The 26101-nt window shown below is 55.5% G+C and overlaps 2 protein-coding genes across 2 annotated transcripts in view; one reads left to right on the forward strand and one right to left on the reverse strand.

Annotated features, from left to right (window-relative positions):
• Positions 1-26101, forward strand: part of KIAA2013 — a 175877-nt gene that overhangs the window by 1299 nt on the left and 148477 nt on the right. The window lies entirely within an intron of this gene.
• Positions 5516-26101, reverse strand: part of PLOD1 (procollagen-lysine,2-oxoglutarate 5-dioxygenase 1) — a 29823-nt gene continuing 9237 nt past the window's right edge. Inside the window, exons 4-19 of the mRNA XM_084875328.1 lie at positions 25159-25322; positions 23288-23400; positions 21179-21242; positions 19383-19480; positions 18453-18554; positions 17808-17939; positions 16713-16834; positions 15332-15436; positions 14568-14693; positions 14141-14282; positions 12958-13071; positions 12208-12273; positions 11560-11664; positions 9550-9696; positions 8222-8347; positions 5516-6375 (exon numbers count right to left, since the gene is read on the reverse strand). Coding sequence (XP_084731454.1) covers positions 6220-6375; positions 8222-8347; positions 9550-9696; positions 11560-11664; positions 12208-12273; positions 12958-13071; positions 14141-14282; positions 14568-14693; positions 15332-15436; positions 16713-16834; positions 17808-17939; positions 18453-18554; positions 19383-19480; positions 21179-21242; positions 23288-23400; positions 25159-25322 — 1882 coding nt within the window. The 3' untranslated portion in view covers positions 5516-6219. The remainder of the gene's footprint in view (positions 6376-8221; positions 8348-9549; positions 9697-11559; positions 11665-12207; positions 12274-12957; positions 13072-14140; positions 14283-14567; positions 14694-15331; positions 15437-16712; positions 16835-17807; positions 17940-18452; positions 18555-19382; positions 19481-21178; positions 21243-23287; positions 23401-25158; positions 25323-26101) is intronic.

Genomic DNA, 26101 nt, shown 5'->3' on the forward strand with positions numbered 1-26101 from the left:
TGAGCTGGTTCTTAACATACCTCATTCCATTTAACCTTCGCCACAGTTCCAGGAGTCTCCGCGAGATCGCCCCAGCTCACAGGCGCGGATCACTGGGCCTCATTATGTGCCAGGCACTAGGATACAGCAGTGAACAGGTCTCAGGATGGCCACAGTCACAGAAGGGAAAGCCCCAAATCTGGGCTCCCCGGTATGGCAGCCACCAGTCATATGTGTCCTCGGAGCTCCTTGTGTAAATTGAGATGTACTGTAAGACTAAGGACCAAAAAAGTATGTAAATGACCTCACTGATATCTTTGCATTAACTGTGTTTTCAAGTAGTGAACTTAAAAAAGGGGGTGGGGGAGGGTAATGGAAAATAACCTCAACCGGTCATCTGAGCATAAATTCCTAACTGGTAGGTGTTGGTGGGTAGTCACATCCCAGGCATACAGCTTCTTTATTAAAAGGCTTATCTTTGCCTTAGGGAAGCCCTGTCCATTGTTTCTGTCCTTCTAGGTTAACACACGTTTGAAATGCCCCCTTTCAGATTCCTCCAGACAGCACATGATCTTAACTATTCTGTAACCCCATTCCCAAAGTGCTTCCTCCCCATCTTCACGTAACCTTTCTTACATTTCCTCCTTAATTTCAAACACATAAAAGCTACCAAACTGTTACGCTCTGGACCATTTGAGATCGGGCTCCCTGGCATAAGTCATCAGTTTGGCTCAAATACTCATATAAAAATTCTCTGATTTTTTTTTGGGGGGAAAAGGGATATATACCATACTTTCAACAATAACGTTTTTGGGTTTTTTTAAGAAAAATTCTCTACAGGTTTGGATATTTCTCATGTAGACAAAGTGATAACATTTTTAATAAATTGAATTAAATGAAATATATACTACAAAAGTTATTAAGTTCATCTGTTTCTTTTTACTATTTAAAATATGGATAGAGCATTGGCCTGTAGACTGAAGGGTCCTAGGTTTGATTCTGGTTAAGGGCACATGCCTGGGTTGCAGACTCAGTTCCCAGTAGGGGGGCGTCCAGGAGGCAACCAATCAATGATGTTTTTATCTCTCCCTCTCCCTTCCTCTTTGAAATCAATAAAGAAATATAATTTTAAAATAAATTAAAGAATAGCTTTATTATATATAGAAAAAAAACACAGCTTTAAAATATGGCTACTAAAAAAATCTAAAACTACATTAAACGTCTCCTGGTGATACTGTGGTTTATAAGAAGAAATCTATATAGCTGGTCTTTGTCCACCGTTCCTGACACACAGCTCCTGAAATCCTTATAGTTCTGTTTAAGAACCATAGGGACATCTTTTGTTGTAATTTTTACTTTTGACCTTAGTTCCTGGAATAGCTCCCGGGCTATTGAGCTAAAAATGAAAGTGGTGTGTCTTTTGTTACTGGTCACAGCCCCTTCCAACTACGTCTGGATTGATGTTAAGGAATGACTTTTGGAAAGCCTCTAAGGATGGGAACTGGTTGCCAGGGAAACCAGTGATGTGATTAGAGGGTTGGAACTTTCAGCCCTACCAATTCTACCTCCTGGGAGCGGAGGGAGATGGGCCGCGCATTGGCTTGATCACTAAGGGTCAATCATTTAGCCCACATGTGTCAAACACAAGGCCCGCGGGCCAAATCCAGCCCGCCAGGCCTTGCAATGTGGCCCGCACCGCGCTGTCATCACTGCACTCCGCTGTCAGTTTATGACATTGTCAGTTTATGACTGTTCAGTAAACCATTCGGCCTGCGATTTAGGCTGGATTTTAGGTTTTGGCCCCTTCTCTGATTGAGTTCGACACCCCTAATTTTAGCCAATCACGCCTCAGTAATGAGGCCTCCATACACATCCTTCAGTTACGGGGTTCAGAGGGCTTCCGGGTTGGGGAACACTTGCAGGTGCTGGGAGGGTGGTACCCTGGAGAGAGCATGGATACTCCTTGCCCCCTCCCGCATATCGTGGCCTATGCATCAGTTCCACTTGGCCATTCCGGGATTGTGTTCTCTTGATGATAAACTCGTAACCTAGTAAGTAAACTGCTGTCCTGAGCTCTCTGAGCCACTCTAGAAAATTCATCTAACCCGAGCCAGGGGGTTGTGGAAATCTCTGACTATAACGGGTCATTGTGGACAAATAGTTTTTCCTCCTACCCTTTTCAGTTTTTCTGGATGGACTACTAATCAAATTAACATGAGACGGATTTACGGGAGAAAATGACCAACTTTGCTTCGCATGTGTATATATTGGTTCTTTAAGAATATGAGACCCCCCTCCCCCCCAAGAAACCCTTCTGGTGTCTGCTGAGAGCGGGAGAATTCTTAGGTATGGCGAAAAGCCCACCCATTGGGTGATCAGAGGTTTCAGACGTGGAGTCTTGCAAGGAGCATAAAGGAAAACAATAGAGTTTTCTCTTTCTACTGGACATCGCTGGTCAGTAACCATGGAAGAATCTCGCCACAAACGCCGCGGAGGCAACCAGTACCCGCTGGACCTACCGCTTATCAGTTCCTATTGAGGTTGGTCAGAGGAAGCTGACCTAACCTATTGCCCAGTGAGCCAGTGGCCTTGACTCAGACTCTGGACTATGGAGCTGCTAACCAGACAGTGTCTGGGGTGTGGCCAGGCCTCCGGGACGTGATTCACAGCACCTCAGGCCGGCGGCACTGCCTGTAGTGCCGCTGACTGCTTCCTCCTCCCAGCTCCTGGCCGCCCTAAGGACACTCACTTCTGCGAGGGTGGGGACGGGATTCACCAAATTCTATTTCCTTTCCCTTCTTTGGCATCTTGCCTGGAGGTCCTCCTTCGTAAATATTATTATGTCCATGCCCTCCCGTGAGCTCTGGCCTAGGCCCTGGTCACCTGCCTGGACTGCAGGACCCTCAGAATCGGTCCCCAGCCTTCTAGTCCGTCTCCCTCCCTCTACGTTTCCTATTTCTGTGTTGATGGACTTGTTCACTGCGGATGGGAATTGCATTTGCAATCAGAAAAAAGATAGCAGCTAAAAATACCCCTAACGCACGCACCGTACGTATGTGAGATCCGTCTAGAAAGGGCACCCAAGAACCCGGTTGGGCATGGGTGCTTCTGGGGAGAACTGGGCAGTCAGGGGTGAGAGATAAGAAAGCGATTTAGGCCGAAGCCGGTTTGGCTCAGTGGTAGAGCGTCGGTCTGCGGACTGAAGGGTCCCAGGTTCGATTCCGGTCAAGGGCATGTACATTGGTTGCGGGCACATCCCCGGCAGGGGGTGTGCAAGAGGCAGCTGGTCGATGTTTCTTTCTCATCGACGTTTCTAGCTCTCTATCTCTCTCCCTTTCTCTCTGATAAAAATCAATAAAATATATTAAAAAAAAAAAAAAAAGAAAAGAAAAAGAAAGCGATTTAGATTGGTGCTGTTTGCCCTAACCCGTTTGGCTCAGTGGAGGGTCCCAGGTTCAATTCTGGTCAAGGGCATGTACCTTGATTTAGGGCACATCTCCAGTAGGGGGTGCTCAGGTGGCAGCTGATTGATGTTTCTCTCTCATTAATGTTTCTAACTCTATCCCTCTCTCTTCCTCTCTGTAAAATAATAATAATAATAATAAAATATATTTTAAGAAAAAGATTTGTGCTGTTTGAATTTGCCCTGGGCCAAATGACCCCAATGAAATAGTAAAGTCCAACTCTTCCTACATAAAGTCCATCTCTCCTTCGCCTGGGGAAATAAATGGGCTTTGACCGTCTGACCCCCTTCTCAGCCGTACCTGCCCCACTCTGAGTGAAGGGTCCTAGGTTCGATTCCGGTCAAGGGTATGTACATTGGTTGCCGGCACATCCCCGGTGGGAGGTGTGCAGGAGGCAGCTGGTCCATGTTTCTCTCTCATTGATGTTTCTAGCTCTCTATCTCTCACCCTTTCTCTCTGTAAAAAAATCAATAAAATATATTTAAAAAAAATAAATAAATAAATCCCTGTCCCTACCACTTACCTGTGTGACCTTTGGCCAATTGCTTGGCCTCTATGAGCTGACATTTCCTCGTCTATAAAAAGGGATAATAGCTCCACCCAGAGGGCTGTGTGCCGAGTGCCCGGCAGACACAATGTCCAGCCTGAATGGATGGATGCTCACTTTTGTTATGAATAAACGCCCCGAGTTGTTAGTGCCACGGGAAGAGTCTCCGGGGCAGGGCGGGCTGACAGGCGTTTGGGAGTTCTCGGATGCTCGTGTTTGCAGGAAGGGCAGTCATCGAAGGCTTCAGGGAGGAGGTGACACGTGCTGCAGATCCTGACGGGTGAAGAAGCCTGCCCCAGGCCTCCGGTGCCTGGCTCACACATAAGGGTTTGCGGAATATACACCCGATGCCAAGGTCACGTGCTTGTTTGGGAAACACGGGCTCTGAGTCTCCTGAGACAGTGGTGGGCAAACTCATTAGTCAACAGAGCCAAATATCAACAGTACGACTGAAATTTGAGAGCCAAATTTTTAAAACTTAAAACTATACAGGTAGGTACATTGTTATTAACTAGAGGCTGGGTGCATGAAATTCGTGCACTCGGGGGTCCCTCAGCCTGGCCTGCGCCCCTCTCACAGCCCGAGAGCCCTTGGGGAATCAGCTGACAGCTTAGGCCTGTGCTGGGAGTGGGCCTAAGCCGTCCGTCGACATCCTTGGCGCTGCCACGGAGGTGGAACAGACTCCTACCACCGCTGCCCTTGCAGCTGTGAGCCCGGCTTCGTGCTGAGCGGCATTCCCCCCGTGGGAGCGCACTGACCACCAGGGGGCAGCTCCTGTGCCGAGTGTCTGCCCTCAAGCAGTCAGTGTGCATCATAGGAATTGTTCTGCAGTTTGGTAGATTTGCATATTATATTAGCTTTTTATTACCATGTTTCCCCGAAAATAAGACAGCCTCCGAAAATAAGACCTACTTACAGGTTTCCTTCTGAGTGAAATATAAGGCATCCCCCCGAAAATAAGGCCCCCCAGGCTAAACATGAGAGATTTGGTCCACTGATTCTGAAAGAAATGGAGTCACAAGAAGTTCACCAGGAAATTCAGGAATTGGATTGTTATGATGATGTTCCAGAAGATGATGACATGATTGTCATTGAATAAATGAGTAAATTCTTGATACTGTAGGATTCACAGTTTTGTCTGGTTTGTGTTGACAACTACCGTACTACCGTACCGTATACAGGTAACACATTTCCTTTATTTTCATTTAACAATAAATGTGTACCGTATTCTTCTTCATGGAAAAATAAGACATCCCCTGAAAATAAGACCTAGCGCATCTTTGGGAGCAAAAATTAATATAAGACACGGTCTTATTTTCGGGGAAACAGGGTATATAGGATTAGGGTACTCCTAAGCTGGCCTTTGCGAAAAACTCAAGCGGCCAAAGAGCCGCAGGTGGCTTGTGAGCCAGTGGTTGCCAACCACTGTCCTGAGAGATCTTTTCTTGCCAATCACGGGCTCTTAAAACCCCTCCCTGCAGACACTCCCCCGACACGGGCACTCACCCACGCAGGCAGCTCCCCCTCGGTGGTTTGAATGACTTTTAATAGAAACTCTCCTGCTGCTGTCTGTCCCTCTCTCCAGAGGCACGGGGACAGGCAGGACAGGGTGACGCAGTACAGTGTGTGGACATGTCACTCCCCCTTCCCCCCAAAAAGGAATCAGGTAGGGATGGCGCTGCGGCATCCATGCCTTTCCCGCCTTCCAGGAGGCCTGCCGAGTCGCCTTCCGCAGGGACAGCATCTGTGACAGGAGCCAGGGAGAAGGGGCTCCTGCAGTCCGGTGGGGACTTGAGTCTGATCCAGGTCTCGGTGTGGGCCCTGAAGCTGGAGGCAGAAGATCCCAAGGCTGCCGATCAGCTGGGAGAAGCTCAGGGGTGTGGCTCCAGGCCCCGAGAGCCCCAGGGGCAGCTGGGGAAACCCCTTCTGCTCAAGTGTCACTCATGGAAGGACGGAGGAAGGGCTGGGTTTTTGAGGAAGACAGTGGGAAAGGATGAGCTGCTCCACGCAGTGAGAGTGAGCACACAGCCTCCCGGGGCTGGGAGCAGAGCACCAGGAAAGTCCCAGCCCGGGAGGCGGCCTGGCCTCCAGCCTGCGGCCCAGTCTCCCCATGGCAGCTCCAAGGGCAACGGGAGGCCGAGGACCGGGAGGCCGGACGGGGTTCCCCGGGGCCCCGGGCAATGGCTGTGGGCGGAGAGGAAAACGTCGGAGGCGGCTGGGCCTGGCCGGTTAGGGATCGACGAAGGAGACGGCGATGTAGCGGGTGCCCTTGGTGGTGGGGAGCCCCTCATGGTAGTGCGTGAGTCTCCCGGGGTGCATGAGGGCCCAGCCCTTCCGCGGGGCTCGGATGGAGCAGTTGTAGCGCAGGAACCGACAGCCACCGCCCTAGGAGACGTCACATGTCAGTTTCCCAACAGGAAGTGTCAGTTCCCCAACAGGAAGCTGGTGTGTGTCCCCCCCCCTCCCCCCCCCGTGTTCCCCTCTTCTTCCATCTGAGCCACCACAGCCGAGCAGCCCTCAGCACAGCCTGCCTGGGATGCCTGTGGGGTGACAGCCATGTGCTGCCTAAGGAGCTCACTCAGCAAAGACCGAGTGATCAAGAGTCAGGCAGCCCTGGCCGGTTTGGCTCAATGGATAAAGCATCAGCCTGTGGACCAAAGGGTCCTGGGTTTGACTTCGGTCAAGGACACATACCCAGGGTTTCGGGCCTAATCCCCAGTGGGGAGCGTGCAGGAGGCAGCCAGTCAATGATTCTCAACATTGATTTCTCTCTCTCTTTCTCTCTTTCTTTTCTTTTTCTTTTTAAAAAAATATATTTTATTGACTTTTTACATAGAGGAAGAGAGAGGGATAGAGAGTAAGAAACATCGATGAGCTGCCTCCTGCACACCACCTACTGGGGATGTGCCCGCAACCAAAGTACATGCCCTTGACCGGAATCAAACCTGGGACCTTTCAGTCCACAGGCCGACACTCTATCCACTGAGCCAAACCGGTTTTGGCTCTCTCTCTCTCTCTTTCTCTCTCTCTCTCTCTCTCTCCCTCTCTGAAATAAACTATATATATATATATATATATATATATATATATATATATATATATATATATATTTTAAGTCAGGCAGCCCTGGGCAAATATCAGCCACGCCCTTTATTAACTGTGACCAGCCTGCGCCTCATTTTCCCCTTCTGTAAAACAGGCATTGAATTGCTCAGAGTTGTGACCATTCAATAAGATGATACAAGTAAGAGCTTAGGGCAGGTCTCTCAGCCTCAGCACTATGGACATTTTGAGCCAGAGAATTCCTTTTTTTAAACTTGTGGTAAAATAATGTAACACAAACTTGACTACGGTAACCATTTTAAGTGAACAGTTCAACGGAATCAAGTACATTCATACGGTTACACAGCATCACCATGACGGGCCAGATCATTCTTTCCGGTGGGGGCTTTACCCACTAGATGCCAGGAGCACCGAGCATGTCTTCATACATGTCCTTTGGGGAGGGGGCAACACCGTCCCCTGTGAGAGCCCCTGGCACATTGTCGACTCTCAGAAAAACAGGTGTTTTTAGGGGAGCTGAGTCGCAAAAAACTCCTTAAAAACGGTCGCTGATGGAGGGAGGGAGTGAATGGATGAATGGCTCTATAGCTGCTCACCCCCACAGGCCTCCCCTGGGGTCCGAAGGCCCAGAACTGCTCCTCCTCACCCTCATGTCGCCCTGGTTTCCCCAGATTCCCCTCCAGCCACAAGCCTGGGGTTTGTCACCCCCAAAGCAGCCCTCTCCCGAGGATGATGTGGGCCCTGAACTGGTTAAGACTAGCTACCGCTCCATGGGTCCTGACTGTGGGTCCCCGTACGCCTTCCCTAGATGAGCTCAGGTCATCCTCACAGCTGTGGGGAGGGCACTTTAAGTTTTCCCAAGAGATAGCCTGAGGCCCCCGACCGAGCAAGGGGGCGGGGGGGGGGGGGCGGGGGGGGGGAGGCAGTACCCAGGTGAGGTCACCTGATTGGCTCCAGCCTCCTGGGCCCTGGGATCTACAGCCCTCTCCCTCCTGCCAAACTGTGCTCTGAGCCTTCCCCATGGGCCTAGCGCCCTTTCTCTCTGGCTCCCAGTTCCCTGGTGCTGCGCTACCCCGGGCCCCACCGCTTCAAAGACCCTGCACGCTGCTCCCCAGCCAGCCCCCCCTCCTGCCTGCTCCCTGGGCCAGAGCGGCCCGCCCCTGCTCACCTCGTAATCCACCCCCACCCTGTTCAGGGCGATGTTGATGGTGAAGGTGGAGGCGTCGTGGTGTGGCATCAGCGAGGGCTGCTCGTCCGGCTTGTAGCGGACGACGAAGGCCAGGTCAAACTGGGCCTGTGCGGGGAGAGACAGAGCCAGCATGAGAGGCTGCGCAGGCCAGGAGGGCAGCTGTCCAGAAGGCCCCATCCTCTGCTAGACTGTCAGCTCCGGAGGGCAGTTAATCTAACGCCGTGTTCTCCAGGGCCTGGTGCCGTGCCTGGCACAGAAAGGGCTCTCCATAAAAATGTGGGAGCCGAAACCGGTGTGGCTCAGTGGATAGAGTGTCGGCCTGCTGACTGGAAGGTCCCAGGTTCGAATCCGGTCAAGGGCATGTACCTTGGTTGCGGGCACATCCCCAGTAGGGGGTGTGCAGGAGGCAGCTGATCAATGATTCTCTCTTATAGATGTTTCTAACTCTCTATCTCTCTCTCTTCCTCTCTGTAAAAAATCAATAAAATATATTTAAAAAATAAAATAAAATATATATTTTTTTAAAATGTGGGAGCCGAAACCGGTTTGGCTTAGTGGATAGAGCGTCAGCCGGCGGACTGGGGAGATCCCAGGTTCGAATCCTGTCAAGGGCATGCACCTTGGTTGCGGGCACATCCCCAGCGGGGGTGTGCAAGAGGCAGCTGATCGATGTTTCTCTCTCATTGATGTTTCTAACTCTCTATTTCTCTCCCTTCCTGTCTGTAAAAAAATCAATAAAATATATTTTTTTTAAATGTGGGAAGGAAGGGAAGGACAGGAGGCAGGGAAGGAAGGAGAGAAGAGAGGGAGAGGCAGGAGAGGAGGGAAGGGAGGGAGGGAGAGAGGGAAGAGAAGGGAAGGAAGGGGGAATGCATGAATCTAATCCTCACACCCTCCCAACTATCTAGCCGGGTGGTCCCTTGAGGGCAGGGCCCAGGCACACCCAGAGCAGCTGTTTGGAGAAAACCCTGTGAACGAGGAAGTGACAAGTACAGAAGCCAGAGAGGCATCCACAGACACTCGAGGGAGGGCTAAAGGGGACCGGAGGGAGGAAGGGCAGGCTGGCCCCTGACCGGGGGCTTGTCTGGTGAGCTGGCCTGGCAGCCATGGGGGCAGGGGTCAAGGACACCGAGGGAGGACTCAGGTGGTCGGATGATGCCAGAGGACAGAGGCAGAGGGACCCCGCCTTCCCTGGCCCCAGCACCTGACAGAGGAGGCTTTCCTCCTGCCTAGAGGCCAAATATCCAGGCCTCCGCCCGCTCCGGCCCCTCCCCCCCTGCCCGGTCCCGGGCACCCCGCCTGCCCACCCTCGTGTAGTAGCCAGGGTACAGCTTCTCCGTCACGGGCGCGATGTACTCCACCAGGAACTTGTGCCACTCCCGCTCGAAGCTGATCTGGTTCATGTGGATGTCGATGGTCGGCACGTTCTCGTAGCCGCCCTGGATGCGGTTGTCCTGGAGAGACCCAGAGGGAGGTGAGCAGACCTCTCAGACAGCCTGATTCCCGCCACCTGCCCAACCCCCTCCGCTCGACCTTGAACCTGATGGGATAAGGGCAAAGGTGAATGGGTTTTGCAGGAGTAATTAAGGGAACTAGTCGACAGTCTTTGGTTGAATCAAAAGGGAGATGATGCTGGTGAGTCTTTTTTTTTTTTAATTTTTTATTGACTTCAGAGAGGATAGGAGAGGGAGAGAGAGAGAAACATCAATGAGAGAGAATCATTGATCGGCTGCCTCCTGCACACCCCCTACTGGGGATTGAGCCTGCAACCTGGGTATGTGCCCTTGATCAGAATCAAACCTGGGACCTTTCAGTCTGCAGGCTGACACTCTATCCACTGAGTGAAACCGACTAGGGCACTGGGTGAGTCTTTAAAGGAGGATCTTGGAGGCTGGCTGGTGTGGCTCAGTGGCTGAGCATCGACCTATGAACCAGGAGGTCACAGTTCCAATCCCAGTCAGGGCACATGCCTGGGTTGCAGGCTCAGTCCGCAGTGGGGGGCATGCAGGAGGCAGGCAATCAATGATTCTCTCTCATCATTGATGTTTCTATCTCTCTCTCCCCTTCTCCCTTCCTCTCTGAAATCAATAAAAATATATTTTTTAAAAATAAACAAATAAAGGAGGCTCTTGGAGGGAGAATCTCCCTGCTGGCCCGGAAGAGGACAGTCACCTTGAGCTCTGCAGCTGCAAGGAAACGCATTCTGCCAACGAGCTTGGAATAGGACCCTGAGCCTCAGCTGAGCACCGGCCCTGGCTGACTCCCTGGCGGGGGCCCTGGGAGACCCTGAGCAGAGCACCAGCTAGGCCACACCCAGACCCCAACCCACAGAACCTGGAGGGAATAAGTGGATGTTTTAAGCCGTGAAGCGTGGTGGTCCCTGGCTACGCAGCAGAGAAAACCCAGGCAGAGGGCACAGGTTAGCTCGGGCACAAGCGTCCCAGGAAGCCCGGGCACTGGAACGTGAGGACCAGCCAGACCCAGAGCGCACAGGCTGTGCCGGTTACTGGTTCTGGAGCTAAGCTCCCGGACCAGCGGTGAATCAGCTGCCAGGCTGAGGTTAGCCACTCTCTGAGGCACATGTGCCTTTAACCATGGGTCCTGGGCTCTGCAGAGGAGGGCCCGATGGTCAGTGGTCATGGTCATGGTCATAGTAGGGTGCCCGGTGGTCAGTGGTCATGGTCATGGTCATGGTAGGGTGCCCGGTGGTCAGTGGTCATGGTCATGGTCATGGTCATGGTCATGGTAGGGTGCCCGGTGGTCAGTGGTCATGGTCATGGTCATGGTCATGGTAGGGTGATGTTGCCTCCTAATTGCTCCTCCCCCACACCTGCTCGCTCCTCCCCCTTTCCACATCCAGTCGGGGAAGGAAGCCCAATGGCTGGAAGAAGAGGAACTGGAGCCGAAACCGGTTTGGCTCAATGGATAGAGCATCGGCTTGGGGACTGAAAGGTCCCGGGTTCGATTCCGGTCAAGGGCATGTACCTTGGTTGGGCATATCCCCAGTAGGGGGTGTGCAAGAGGCAGCTGATCGATGACTCTCATCGATGTTTCTAACTCTCTATCTCTCTCCCTTTCTCTCTGTACAAAATCAATAAAAATATATTAAAAAGAAGAAAAAAAAAAGAAGAGGAACTGGAAACCTAGCACCTTAAGGTGAAGGCAGCTTAGAGACCAGCATTCCACCCCACCCCGCAGTCCCTCTACCTCTCAATGCCAGCCCCCCACCCGAGGAGCCCCAAGCAGAGCACCCGGAGGGCGGGCCGGGGGGAGGGGCGGCCACCCACCAGCCCAGTCCAGACGCCTGGGGCTCCCACCTTGTTGTCGCCCATAGACCACTGGCCGTAATGCTCCATCTCCTCCACCAGCTCGTCGCAGGCCGTCTCCGTGAAGATGGGGAACCAGTAGACATCCGGGCAGGGCTGGGGAGGGTGAGGACGCAGTCACCGGGGTCCAGAGTGGCCACCCCTCATCCTCCCTCTGACCCCATGGCCCCCGGCAGAACCCGCCACGGGCAGGACCCCTGGTGTGGTCTGTGTCCTGCCCCACCCTGGTCTGAGGGCCTCTGAGTGTCCCCCGAGATTCCCCCCCAGGGAGCCCGGACTCAGCGAGATGCTGAAGGAAGAAAGAACTGAGCTCAGAGCTGGCCAAGGTCACGGAACTGCCAGTGCCAAGGCCAAAGCCACCAGTGTGCGGGCACGGAGGGAGCAGAGGCCTGCTGGCTCTGGGGTAAACATGGCCTTGGTCTGCCATTGAGGCCACATTCCGGGATGCTTTTCCCCTCTTTCCTGCCTGGGCCGGAAAAGAAGCAGGAGGCCCCCAGACCCTGCAGGTTCCAGCTGGAAAGTGCCAGCAGGAGGAAGGGGCCTCCTCTCCGGGGTCAGCTAGCTTTGCCCCTCCGCCCTCTGGGTATCGGGTCGGGTCTAAAGCCAGGAGCCTCATTCCCAGGGGGGCCCCGTCCTCACCATCTCCACCAGCTTCCCCGCCAGGGCCTTGGTGTAGTTCTCGTGGATGTACTTCTCCTTCCAGTCCTGTGGGGAGGGGGAAGCGGGATGGGGTTCTGGGAGCTGGCCTGGGCCAGCTGGACTCACCCCTGGCTCCACTCCACGGGATGCTCCACGAGGGCCGCCCCCCCCCCAGCCCACAGCCCACAGCCCACAGCCCACAGCCCACAGCCCACGCAGTGTGAGTGAACATCTCCATGCCTCTGTGCCTGCGGGGTGCACTGTGTTGTTTGAGCGTAAAAGTGTGCCCACGGGAGCTGGTGTTTGCATGTATATGTACACGTGTGCGTACGTGTACAGGTCTATGTGAAGATACAGGCACGGGCCCACATCAGACACAAGCTCGCAGTGTGTAAGAACACTGTCACCATTTCCTCCTCTTCTGATCACAACCTTCTCAGGGGCAAGGCAGGCTGGGACAGTGTACCCATTTTAGAGCTAAGATCACCGAGGCCCCAAAGGTTCAACTAAGGCTTAACTAAGTCACAACTAAGGGGCCTCTGACTCCGAGTCCTCCCTCCACTAGATGGCGCTGCCCCCCAAAACGCCCTCCTCTTCCTATTCAAACCTGCAGAGAGGCCACCTGGGGTGAAGGAAGGCCGGTGGCCCACAGGGTCCCAGTGTCCAGCTCTGAGAGGGAGGCAACTCCGGCTACAGGGTCACCGAGGCCCCTTCCACTCCCACCACACCCGCCACCCACCCAGGCCTCACCTCAGGGTTGCTGAACACCTCCCAGAGGTCATTGTGGAGGTGGCTGGTCTGGTAGTTGTCCAGGGAGAGCAGGTGGCCGAAGGTGTGGCGGTTGGTGAGGAACATGAACACCTCCTGGGGAGACCAGGCCGATGAGAGAGCCCCTTCCCTCCCCTCCCCTGCACGCCCTGGGAGGGCCGGACAGCAGCCTCCTCTGCCCCCAGCTCCCCCGGACCTGACACTCGGATGCGGTCAGGGAAGGCTTCCTGGGGGACTAAACGGAATAAAAGAACGAATGTGCCCAAGAAGGGGGTGGCGTTCCGATCCTGAAGCTTGGGGCACAGGAGGAAACATCAACATGCCGTCACATTTTTTAAAAGCCACAAAAAAGCCCTGGCCAGTTTGGCTCAGTGGATAGAGCATCGGCCTGCGGACTGAAGGGTCTCAGGTTCGATTCCGGTCAAGGGCATGTGCCTTAGTTGCAGGCACATCCCCAGTAGAGGGTGTGCAGGAGGCAGCTGGTCGATGTTTCTCTCTCATCGATGTTTCGAACTCTCTATCCCTCTCCCTTCCTCTCTGTAAAAAATCAATAAAGTATATTTTATAAATAAATAAAAACCACAAAAAATATTGTGTGGGGCACAGGAACAGGGTAAGGGTGTTTTGAGGCACATTACTTGGAGGGCATTTAGATGGAAAGTTTCGTGTTTTTTTAGGTGCTGCCAACAACGTAAATAAAATAGCCTGGCCGGTGTGGCTCAGTGGTTGAGCATTGATCTATGAACCAGAGGTCTCGGTTAGATTCCTGGTCATGGCTCATGCCTGGTTGTGGGCTCCATCCCCAGTAGGAGACGTGCAGGAGGCAGCTGGTCTAATGATTCTTTTTCATCATGGATGTTTCTCTCTCTCTCTCCCTCTTCCTTCTGCTCTGAAATCAGTAACTGCGCTTTAAAAAATAAAATAGACGGTGTAAAACCTGGTTCTGCTGAAATGATCCCCACAGACCCCGAGGACCAGCCCGCATGCCAGGGACCCCCCCACCCCCCCGCCATGTCCCAGCCGGGCCTGGCAGCCTCTGAGCGGCCCTGCTGGCATCTCAGAAGCTCCAGGGCGTACGGTGACCAGGCAGCCCACCTCCCCCACCCACGGGGCCTCCTCCGCCCCCACCCACAGGGCCTCCTCCGCCCCCACCCCCCGGGCTGACCTGCTGGCGGACGTTGGCGCAGAAGGCCATGTCGGGGTCCAGCTTGCGGTGGCGGAACAGGTCTGTCCGCTGCAGCTCCGCCCGCAGTGCACTGCCCTTCACCAGGTAGACGTTGGAGATGTAGGGCACGTTCCAGACACCCCTGGGGAGGGAGAGGAAGACGGGGGTGACCCGCCGGCTCCTGCCGAGGTCATAGACTAAAGGCCGCGGCCAGGGGAAGGGCATGACGGTGCTGAGCTGAGCCCCCTGCCCCGGGCAATGGGCCCCGGGTAACTGCCGGGAAGTCCTTCTGTGTGTCTGACCGCAGTCTCCCTTGCTTCGAGTTCAGTGGGAATGTGAGGGCGGTAAGGACAAGCATGCTGGGGAAGGGGGTGCTGCAAGGCCAGGAGGAAGGCAGGGGAGGGAGCCCCGTCCTGCCGGCACTCACACACGCCGCCCCTGCACGATGTCCACGTAGTCCTCGGAGCGGGCGTAGTAGCCATCGGCACTCAGCGCGCCCCAGAAGTTGGACCACAGCCTCCCGTGGCGGGTCATCAGCGGGGCGATGACGTTCCTGAGGAAGGGGGCGCCTCAGAGGGGTCCCTCTGCCCCCGGGAGTCTGGGGCGGGTCTAACTAGGGGTGGGGAAGGGTGGGGGGGTCCGTTTCAACCTGCCAGCACCGCCCTGGGGCAGGGCCTGGAGGTGGCCCTGGCCCATCGGATACCTTTCCCTCCCTCAGGGCAGCCAAGAACAGAGCGTGAGAGGGGGGTGGCTTCGGGCTTATGGCAGAGGAGAGGGGGAGGAGGGACATCCTAGACCAGTGGTCGGCAAACTCATGAGCCAGCAGAGCCAAATATCAGCAGCACAACGATTGAGATTGCTTCTGAGAGCCACATGTGTTAAACTTAAACTTCTTCTAACGCCACTTCTTCAACATAGACTCGCCCAGGCCGTGGTATTTTGTGGAAGAGCCACACTCAAGGGGCCAAAGAGCCACCTGTGGCTCAAGAGCCGCAGTTTGCCGACCATGGTCCTAGACCACGACCAGGTTGCCACGCTGGGGCAAGCTCAGGGTAGTCTGTGAGGAGGGGAGGAGGACAAAGGAGGGGAGGGCTCCCAGCTGGGGCCCGGGCCTAACGGGGCAATGCCAGCCCCAGAGCCCCGCTCTCAGGGCCCATCTGCCTGCCAGCCGCAGCCCACCCACAGCCTCACTTGTTCTGCTCGATCAGCAGCCGCAGGATTTGGGGCTCGGTCAAGGCCACGTCGGCATCCACGCTGAAGTAGTAGGTACAGCCGAGGTCCTGCCGGCACAAGTCCCTGCAGGCGGGGGGGGGGGGGGGGGGGGGGGGGGGGACACACGCAGGCTCCGTGGGGGTGGGGCTCCGGTGCTGACCTCCCCACCCAGGGTCACGGGGCTCCCGGCAGCTGCACTGTCCACCCCAGCCCGCCCTGCGATCACCAGGGACCGACCACGGGTCTTCAGAGAGGCTGGCCGCCTGGTGCAGGCTGGGACCAGCAGCCTCGCAGGCCCCTCCCAATTCCAAGGCCCAAACCCTGAGGCAGATCCCAAACTTGCAAGATGAAGGCCCGGAGCTTGACAGCTGGTACCCAGCACCCCGAAAACCCTGGTACCGGGGAAGCACCGCCCACAGGCAGGCTCCCACCGTGCCCAGGGCCAGGGGCCAACTGGCTGTGCCTTCTTCCTCTAGGCCCTAGGGAATCTGGGTACTTGTATCAAAGCCTTCACTAATGCCAAAACCGGAGTGGCTCAGTGGATAGAGCGTCAGCCTGCAGACTGAAAGGTCCCAGGTTCGATTCCGGTCAAGGGCATGTGCCTCGGTTGTGGGCACATCCCCAGTGGGGGGGGTGCAGGAGGCAGCTGATCGATGTTTCTCTCTCATCGATGTTTCTGACTCTCTATCCCTCTCCCTTCCTCTCTGTAAAAAAGTCAATAAAATATATATGTATTTTTAAAAAGCCTTCACTAAGACTCACGATCCAGATCCAGCCCCCTGCCTGGTTTCACGTGGCTCCTGAGCTAAGAACTGTTCTACATTTTTAGCTGGCTGGGGGAAAGAATCTACGTTGTGTGAGAGTCACAGAAATTCAGACGTCAGTGTCCGTAAATAAACTCTGGCTGGAGCCCAGCCACGCTCACGCACGCTACACCAGCAGAGCAGCGTGGCTGCGGCTGAGCCCACTAAGCTGGTCTGCACAGAGTCACAATCTAGTCCTTCATGGGAAGGCGCCCAACCACTGGACAGTCCGATTCTCCGACAGCGTGCATTACGAGGGAACCGGAGGCTATCTCTCACGCTGTCAGCATTTGTTGACTTCCGGTCCTCCTGTCCTTCCTCTCTCAGATTTGCTTCCGAAACGCTGACACTGCTCAGCCCCGGCCAATCGCAGGACGGAGGCTCGTTCCCCACCTGACAGATGGGAACACCGAGGCCCAGAGCGGGGCAGGGCCCTGCCGGAGACCACCCACCCAGCCTTCCGAACTCCCGCCCCCCCGGTCTGGGGCTCCGGACACGGCGGCCCCTCTCCCCGCCACCTCAGCAGAGACGACCACGCCTCCATGACCCCCACTCACGCGCCCATGTTCCTGGCATCGGCGTTCGCCACCTGCATCTCGGGGCCCAGCAGCTTCACAGACTGGTACTCGCCGCCATGCTCCGCCAGGAACCGCTCCACCTGAGCCTTGTGGTGCTGCTCCTGGGGAGGGGGTTGAGGATGAGGATGAGGATGAGGGACCACCGCACCTTCTGCCACTGCAGGCTGCTCCCCCCCCATTCCTGGCACCTCCCTGGCCACCTGCTTCCCTCAACTGCACACCTTTGCCAGGCCAGACCTTCTGCCTGGAATGCCTCCCTGCCCACCCTCTGGCCATCCTCCCCTGACCAGGTCTTCAGAGTCTCTGTCACCAGGACAGCACCCCCCACCCACAGGCCTCACATCCAGATCATAGATCCCGCTGGGCCCGTGGTCGGCAAACCGCGGCTCGCAAGCCACACGCAGCTCTTTGGCCCCTTGAGTGTGGCTCTTCCACAAACTACCACGGCCTGGGCAAGTTCATGTTGAAGAAGTGGCGTTAGAAGTTTAAAAAATTTTTCTCTCGTCGAAACTGGTTTGGCTCAGTGGATAGAGCGTCGGTCTATGGACTGAAAGGTCCCAGGTTCGATTCCAGTCAAGGGCATGTACCTTGATTGAGGGCACATCCCTGGTGGGGGGTGTGCAGGAGGCAGCTGGTCGATGTATCTCTCTCATCAATGTTTCTAGCTCTCTGTCCCTCTCCCTTCCTGTCTGTGAAAAATCAATAAAATATAATTTAAAATAGCCGAAACCGGTTTGGCTCAATGGATAGAGCGTCGGCTTGGGGACTGAAAGGTCCCGGGTTCGATTCCGGTCAAGGGCATGTACCTTGGTTGCGGGCATATCCCCAGTAGGGGGTGTGCAAGAGGCAGCTGATCGATGACTCTCTCTCATCGATGTTTCTAACTCTCTAACCCTCTCCCTTCCTCTCTGTAAAAAAAGAAAAAATCAATAATATATATATATATTTTTTAAAAAATTGGCTCTCAGAAGAAATGTCAATCGTTGCATTGTTGATATCTGGCTCTGCTGACTCATGAGTTTGCCGACCACTGCGCTGGGCCGCCCAGCGACCCCGCCCAGCCCCTCTGCTCACGTGGTTGTGGATGAAAAGCCGCATCCGTTTCTGGGGATAGTGGAGGCGCAGGAGCCGCTTGAAGAACAGGGACAGGAATGGCGTGGGCTGCTCGATGAACACACCCACCAGGACCGAGGGGAGAGCTTCGTCCTGCGTGGAGAGGGGGCAGCAGAGTCCAGCCACGGCCAGCCACCGAGCCACCTCCGAGCCAGAGCCTGTGGCCCTAGCAGGCGAGGGGCCCGGGCAGGGAGCTCTGAGTAGGATGGGCAGGTGGACAGAGGCAGGGACTGGCAGGGAGGCAGGAGGCGACCCCTGCTGGGGACCAGGAGGAGCGTGAGCCCTGACTCGGTGGGTGCGAGGACGCGTTGATGGCAGACTGTTGGGGAGCTTGGGGTTTGATGTGGGGCCACAGGTGAGGAAGAAGGTGTGTGGGATGGGGACGGGGCTGCAGGAGAGCCTGAACGACCAGGCAGAAAAACTGGAGCACGGGCATCAGGGGAAACTTGTAGCCATGTGCAGTCTGAGAAGGCTTCCGGGAAGAGGTGCCCGGTGAGGAGCAGGACGGAACCCCAGACAGGGCGGTAATCCCTCTGCCTCCCGCCAAAGACACGCGTCTCTTCCAGAATCACCCATCTCCCCCGCCCCGGCTTCCGGCGGCCTCACCCCGATGCCCTTGAGGCTCCGTAGGCCCTCGTCACACACAACGCAGCCCGTCTCGAAGGTCCAGAAGCGCGGGATGTAGTTGCCCAGGTAGTTCAGCTGCAGCTGTGGGGGACGGGGGGTCTGAGCGGTGCCAGTCTCACCCCCCCACCCCCCCTACACCCTCCTGCAACCACGGAGGCCTCTCTTCCTGGGCCCCAGCCCGCTGCCACCCGGGAGGGAGCAGGAACGGGACCTTATTTTGGGTGGGCCCAAAGAGAGCATGCTCATGCCCTGGGGGTAACCACCGCTGAGGGAGGGCTTGGTGCCCTGGTGCTTTTTCATCTCTGGATGGGCCGAGAGCTTGTAAAATGCAGGTTCCCAGGCCCCGCCCCTTCGAGATTCCCATTGGCCAGCATGTGGGCGGGGAAGGGAATTCTGCATTTTAACACATCCCCCTTCCTCTCCCTTCCATCGATTCTGATTGGGTTGGGTGAGGACCTGTCACTCAGAGAACTGTGGTGTGAACGGGGGAGGGGGGGAAGAGGGGATCAGTTCCCCAGGGGCCCGTCCGTAGCTCCAGGAGCGTGGGGACCCGTCTGTCCTGTCCATGGCCGACCAGGCCTCAGGCCCTGGTGCAAACGTTCAATAAATATTTCTTAAAGGAACAAGCGAGCCAGCCCCGAGGTGACGGAGTGTGGGTGACTTGGGGCCGCCGAGCCTGGGCCTGGGTGTGGCAGTGGCTTCCTTTGTGCCCTGCGATCCAGCAGGAGAGACAGGGCATCAGCGACCATCGCCGCAGGAAAGAGGCTCCACGCTGAACTCAGATCTGAGGGCCAGGCCTACGAGCTCTCGGGAACGAGGTGGGTGGGTGGCCCTGGCCCCAAGGAGAAGCTGACCCCCGCCCGCCCCCTCCCACACCCCTGCTCCCCAGGACCTGGGGGGCCCCCCTACCTTGGTGGGTCCGTTGCCGTGAATCAGGACTGGGAGGGTGTCGTAGGCCAGGTTCCGAGCTCGAACGTGGCCCATTTCAAACTTCAGCACAACCTCATCTGGGGACGAGAAACCACAGCGCCACCCAGCGTCAGGCCCAGAGGCCAAACTCTGGGGCTGGTGGGTGGGGCTCAAGCCCCAGCTCTTCCCCAGGGAGCAGGGGATCCCTCTCCGCGCCTCAGTTTCCTCATCTGTAAAATGGGATAGGAGTGGGAGGACTGCCTGTCCAGTGAGCCCTTAGCGCCATGCCAGGCACAGGGTGAGCACGGAATCCAGAGACCCACGCTCGTTACTGTGATTACTGAGGAGAGCTGGGAGCCAGGGATGGGAGGAGGTGAAGACTGAAATATCGCGGCTCCACACCCAGCTCAGAGGCCCCACAGGCAGGGTCTGGGAGGTGCCCGCTCTGACAGGCATGCAGGGCAGCCCCGCGTACATGCCAGCAACACAGGGAGGCCCGGGAGGGACAGGGGACAGATGCTGCCTGGTAGAGAGAGCCCTAATCCCCACGCGAGGACCCTCTTCGTCTGCACGTAATCAGGAAGCTGTCTTGATGGACAGCTATAAAACCCAGAGCAGCCTTTTCCAAGGCCTGAGAAATGCTGGGGAGGGAGGGCTTTGTGGGGGTGACCATGGGAGGGGAGCCCCTCTGTGCGAGCTCCCGGCCCCCCACGGGGGGACCTGGGCCAGTGTGTTAACCTGGGCTCATGAACTCCCAAAAGCCACAGCAAAAGGGTGTGATGTTCCCGCACCTTCCTGGCGGAGGGCCATGGCTTTGCTTGGATTCTCCAAGGGGCCCGTTTATACCATAAATTCACCCATCAGTGATCTGGTCCAGCTTCTCTTTTTTTTATATATATATATTTTTATTGATTTTTTTACAGAGAGGAAGGGAGATAGATAGAGAGCTAGAAACGTCAATGAGAGAGAAACATCGACCAGCTGCCTCTTGCACATCCCCGGTAGGGGGTGTACCCGCAACCAATGTACATGCCCTTGACCGGAATCGAACCTGGGACCTTTCAGTCTGCAGACCGACGCTCTACCACTGAGCCAAACCGGCTTCGGCTATTTTTTAAAGATAGGGAAACCACCGAAACCGGCTTGGCTCAGTGGATAGAGCGTCAGCCTGCAGACTGAGGGGTCCCGGGTTCGATTCCGGTCAAGGGCATGTACCTTGGTTGTGGGCACATCCCCAGTGGGGGGCGGGGGTGTGCAGGAGGTGGCTGATCAATGTTTCTCTCTCATCGATGTTTCTAACTTTCTATCCCTCTCTCTTCCTCTCTGTGAAAAATCAATAAAATATATATATATATTTTAAAATAAAATAAATAAAGATGGGGAAACTGAGGCCTGAGGTGTGTGAATATGTGTCTGGCCTGAAGTCACCCAGCAAGCTAGTGGCAAAGCAATGCCGTCCCCAGCCAGGGGTTTGGGGTCAGCCCAAGGGCGTTTGTAGTTTCAAGAACCAACTGGCCTTCACTTTCCAACTCCCAGCCAGGTCAGTCCCTGCCCCCAGGCCAGGGGGCCTTCGGCTGGGAGGTGGAGGGCAGGGGACGGAGGGTAAGCCCTCTGTGCAAGCTCCTGGCCCCCGGGGGGTCAGGGGCAGGTGGGCACCTGCTGTGTGCATTACCAGGCTGCCGGCTGCTTCCCAGCACAACCCCCAGAGAGAAACCCTCCCTCTCCCCGCAACTTGGGCTCAGGCCCTGCCTGGATCCTCCTCTCCTGTCCACCCCCTCCCTGTGGGGGCTGCGCACCCAGGGCTCCGTCCAGGTTCTGGAAGATGCGGCAGCGGTGGTCCAGGGTGATGTTGGTCCGCTCCTGCGGGAGACAGGGCGCCAGGCTGCATCAGGGACAGGCCCTGGCAAGGACAGGGCTCCATGGCACCCACTGCGGGCAGCCTGCCTCCCACCTCTGCCTCTTCCTCCCCACGTCCGCTTTGCTCAGCCGCACCAGGCCAGCTGGGAGCCCTGGGAAGGCCGGCCAGTGGCCACGCCCCTGGGGTCCCCCCTGGCCGAGTGGCCCCCTTTCCAGAGAACCAGGGGCTCTCGGCACTGGAAGGAAGCTAAGGAAACAGCGGGTCCCACTGCAACAAGCACCCTAATAATAACATTGTCTAGCTGAAACCGGTTTGGCTCAGTGGATAGAGCATCGGTCTTTAGACTGAAAGGTCCCAGGTTCGATTCCAGGCAAGAGCATGTACATTGGTTGCGAGCACATCCCCAGTAGGGAGTGTGCAGGAGGCAGCTGGTCGATGTTTCTCTCTCCTCAACATTTCTAGCTCTCTATTCCTCTCCCTTCCTGTCTGTGGAAAATTAAAAAAAATATATTTAAAAAATAAAATAACACTGTCTAGTACCTGACTGTGTGCCAACGCTCTTCTAAGTGTTCTATCCACAAAAATTAATTTAACCTGCACAGCATCCCTCTGGGAAAATCCCATCGTCGCTGCATTTGACAGGTTTAAGAAACAAGGCACAGAGAGGCTGGGTAACTTGCCCAAGGTCACACAGCTTGTAAGTAGCTGACTGAACCCAGGCAACCTGGCCCCGAAGTCCCTGTTCATGGGCACAATGCTGCCTGCCCCACTCCACTGTGTCTCATGGAGCCAAGGCCAGGCCGAGAATGGGCAAGGGGCACCACTCGAGGCTCCGCCCTCATCCCAAGCAGAGCAGCTCCATTTTTATGGCTCCGTCGCCGGGCTTCTGTGGGGATGTCACTGGAGGCAAAGGGGAAGGAGGAAGGATGCATTAACAAAAAGTTTATAACCAAAACCGGTTTGGCTCAGTGGATAGAGCATCTGCCTGTGGACTAAAGAGTCCCAGGTTCGATTCCCATCAAGGGCATGTACCTTGGTTGCGGGCACATCTCCAGTGGGAGGTGTGCAGGAGGCAGCTAATCTATGTACCTCTTTCATCGGTGTTTCTAACTCTCTCTCTCCCTTCCTCTCTGTAAAAAATCCATAAAATATATTTTTTTAAAAAAGTTTATAGTTTTCTGCCGAAACCGGTTTGGCTCAGTGGTAGAGCGTCGGTCTGCGGACTGAAGGGTCCCAGGTTCAACTCCAGTCAAGGGCATGTACATTGGTTGCGGGCACATCCCCGGTAGGGGGTGTGCAGGAGGCAGCTGGTCGATGTTTCTCTTTCATCGACATTTCTAGCTCTCTATCTCTCTCCCTTCCTCTCTGTAAAAAATCAATAAAATATATCATTTTTAAAAAAAGTTTATAGTTTCCATTGTACAGACCTTGCTGCTCCATTTCATCATTCTGTTGGATGACTAAAAACTTGCCCAGAGAGGGGAAGTGAATGACCCTAGGTCACACAGCACAACATGGATGGAGGATGGGGAAGTAAGCAGAGCAGAATCCAGGAATCCTGACACTTAAGAGCACCCTGAGTTTCCCGTCTACCCAGAGGCTCCTGGCTGGGTCTGGGGCTGCACTGGCCTGGTTCTGGTATCTCCGCTCCCCCCTGTGACCCCTGCCTCTCTAAGGCTCAGCAGTGGCCCGTCAGGCTCTCATCAGCCCCCCAGGAACCCCCCAGCACAGTGGGCAGCTCAGCCTGTTATCTTTTCATCCCCATCACCATCAACTGACATGGGTTGTAAATCCCTGTCTCCCCACTTGGGGCCAGGAGGACACAGACCCCAACCCCCTTGTTTGTTGCCATCTCCCGGCCCTGCCCCATCGGTGTCTCCCACACAGTGGCCGCCCCATCAAGATCTGCTGAGTAAACGAGTGAATCGACGAATGGAGAAATGGGGGTGTCAAGGCCAAGCCAGGGATTTAAGACCTGCAGGGGCTGCTCCCTGGGCAGCCTGGCCCAGGGGATCAGGTCTCCCCAGCCCCACCTGCTGACTCTTACCCTCTTCTCCTTGTCCAAGAAGACCTTGGTGTAAAAGAGCTGGTCGCTGTCACCGTCCTGGCCCTCCCATTCGGCCACCAGCTTGCTGAGGCTGGGGGCATAACCCACGAAGCCTGGATGAGGACACACAGAAACAGATGCTTAGCTTCCAGCCTCCACGCGAGGGGCCTCTTCCAGCCTCCGCTCTCCTCCGGTTCCTACTCCTTTATCCACGAGCCCTGCCTCCTCTCAGAAGTCCTCCTAGATTGAGAGGCGGTGATGTCTATAGGCTGGGCACAGCCTGCCAGTTCGTGTCATTTAGTGCCAGTTCCCACCGAGCCCAGAGCGGAAGATCAGTGGTGCCCACTGAATTGTACCGGCTTAGGTGCTGGGCACCACCCAGATGGTGAATGAATGGACTGCACCAGGAGTTCCTAGAGAGCAGAGCTGGTGGGCACAAGCTGGAGCCCCTTTCCCATAGTTACCTGGGAAACGTGGCCCATAGAAGGGCAGAGACTGGGCCAAGGTCACACAGCTCATGGGGGCTTAAAGGGAAAAACCCACACAGATCCCTGGCCACGGGGAAGGCTGGTGAGAGGAGGCAGGAAATGGAAGAAGGTGGGCAGCCAGGGAGGGCCCTGCCCCAGGGGACACTGTACCCCAGGGCCAGGGCCAGGCCATCTGGACTGTGCCAACTCTCTCGGCCGGTGGGAAGAAGTGGCTTCTGTGGCTGGACAGAGAAATCCAGAATAAAATAGGGATCTTATGCTCTGCAGTGGGAAGCCGCTGAGTGATGAGCATGGGTTTGCCTCTGGCTGCTGGGCGGAGAATGGACTGGAAGTGGGAGGGCGGAGCTGGCAGAACAGTGTGGAGACTTATAGGTGCCAGGAGCCCAGTGAGGCAATGGCAATGGGTGGGGACCTCAGAGGGCAGATTCGGGAGGTATTTTTTTTTATCCTCACCAGAGGATATGTTTATTGATTTTAGAGAAAGAGGATGGAGGGCGGGGTGGAGAGGGAGAGAGAGAGAAAAAAACAACAACATTGATCGCTTGCCTCTCATATGCTCCCCAACTGGGAATCCAACCTACAACCTTTTGGTATATGGGACCACGCTTCAGCCAACTGAGCCACCTGGCCAGGGCAAGAGATCTTTAGAAATGGGAGTCATGTGACCCACCAAATGACTGAGGTGGGGGAGGGCAGGTTTCACCCTATGCCGATGGGTGGCTGTCAATGAGATTAAAAAGGTGGGGGGGAGGGCCAAAACCGGTTTGGCTCAGTGGACAGAGTGTCGGCCTGCGGACTGAAAGGTCCCAAGTTGGATTCTGGACAAGGGCATGTGCCTTGGTTGTGGGCACATCCCCAGGACAGGGTGTGCAGGAGACAGCTGATTGATTATTCTCTCTCATCAATGTTTCTAGCTCTCTGTCCCTCTCTCTTCCTCTCAGTAAAAAATCAATTAAAAAAAAAAAAAAGATGGGGGAAGAGAGGGCGGAGTTTAAGGATTAAAGAATCCGGAGTTCCCCCTAGCCGATCTGGCTCAGTGGATAGAGCATCGGCCATCAGACTGAAGGGTCCCAGGTTCGATTCCGGCCAAGGGCATATGCCTGGGTTGCGGGCTCCATCCCCAGTAGGGGGCGTGTAGGAGGCAGCTGATCAATGATTCTCATCACTGATGTTTCTCTCTCTCCCTCTCCCTTCCTCCCTAAAATCAATAAAAATATTTTTTAAATATAATAAAAATTAAAAAATAAAGAATCAGGAATTCTACTCAGGAGAGCCTGTGGCTGGGACATGAGGGACATCCTGTGGACACGTAGCAAGCGAGGGACCTCGCGGAGGCCGCGGCGGATTCCTCTGAGCCTGCCCAGCCCCGCCACAGCCCCTCACCTCCGGAGCCCAGGAACCTCTTGCCGTCGGCCACCGCCGGGTACTTGGCCTCCAGCCTGCGGTCGGGGTAGATGAGCTCCTCTGCCGAGAAGACCACCTGGCTCCGGGCCTGCCGGAACTTCTTCAGGAGCTCCCGGGGCCCCGAGGCGAACACCACGTCGTAGCTGCAGCGGAGCCAGGAGAAGACGGGCAGAGGTGAGCGGGCGTTGAGGAGAGGGCCCAGGACCTGCATCGAGGCTTCTACAACCCCCTGCTCCCAGGCTAGGGACCGGATCTGCCCTGGCCCTGCCCGCTATGTTTCCACCCCCACCCAGGACAGAGAGATGGTCCCCATAACCCATGCCCCTCTCCCACTCAGAGCGCGGCTTGTCACCCCCGGGCAGGTCCCCACCCATCTTTACACCAAGATCGGGAGTCTCTCCTGGGATACACAGACCCCCTGAGACTTAGACAAGCTTAGCTAGAGCAATCTCCCATTTCAGATGTCCTGGGAGAACCTCAATTTAAAATATTCCTCTAGCCAAAGCCGGTTTGGCTCAGTGGATAGAGAGTCGGCCTGAAGACTCAAAGGTCCCAGGTTCGATTCCCAGTCAAGGGCATGTATATTGGTTGTGGGCACATCCCCGGTGGGGGGTGTGCAGGAGGCAGCTGGTTGATGTTTCTCTCTCATTGATGTTTCTAACTCCCTATTCCTCTCCCTTCCTCTCTGTAAAAAATCAATAAAATATATTTTAAAATATATATATATATATATTCCCCTAGCCCGGCTGATGTGGCTCAGAGGTTGAGCATTGACCTAAGAACCAGGAGGTCACAGTTTGATTACTGGTGAGGGCATGTGCCCGAGTTGCAGGATCGATCCCCAGTGTGGGGCGTGCAAGAGGCAACTGAATCTCTCTCATCATTGATGTTTCTATCTCTCTCCCTTTCCCTTCCTCTCTGA

This window comes from Pipistrellus hanaki (assembly GCF_964339955.1).
Source record: "Pipistrellus hanaki genome assembly, chromosome: 2".
NCBI classification, from domain to species: domain Eukaryota; kingdom Metazoa; phylum Chordata; class Mammalia; order Chiroptera; family Vespertilionidae; genus Pipistrellus; species Pipistrellus hanaki.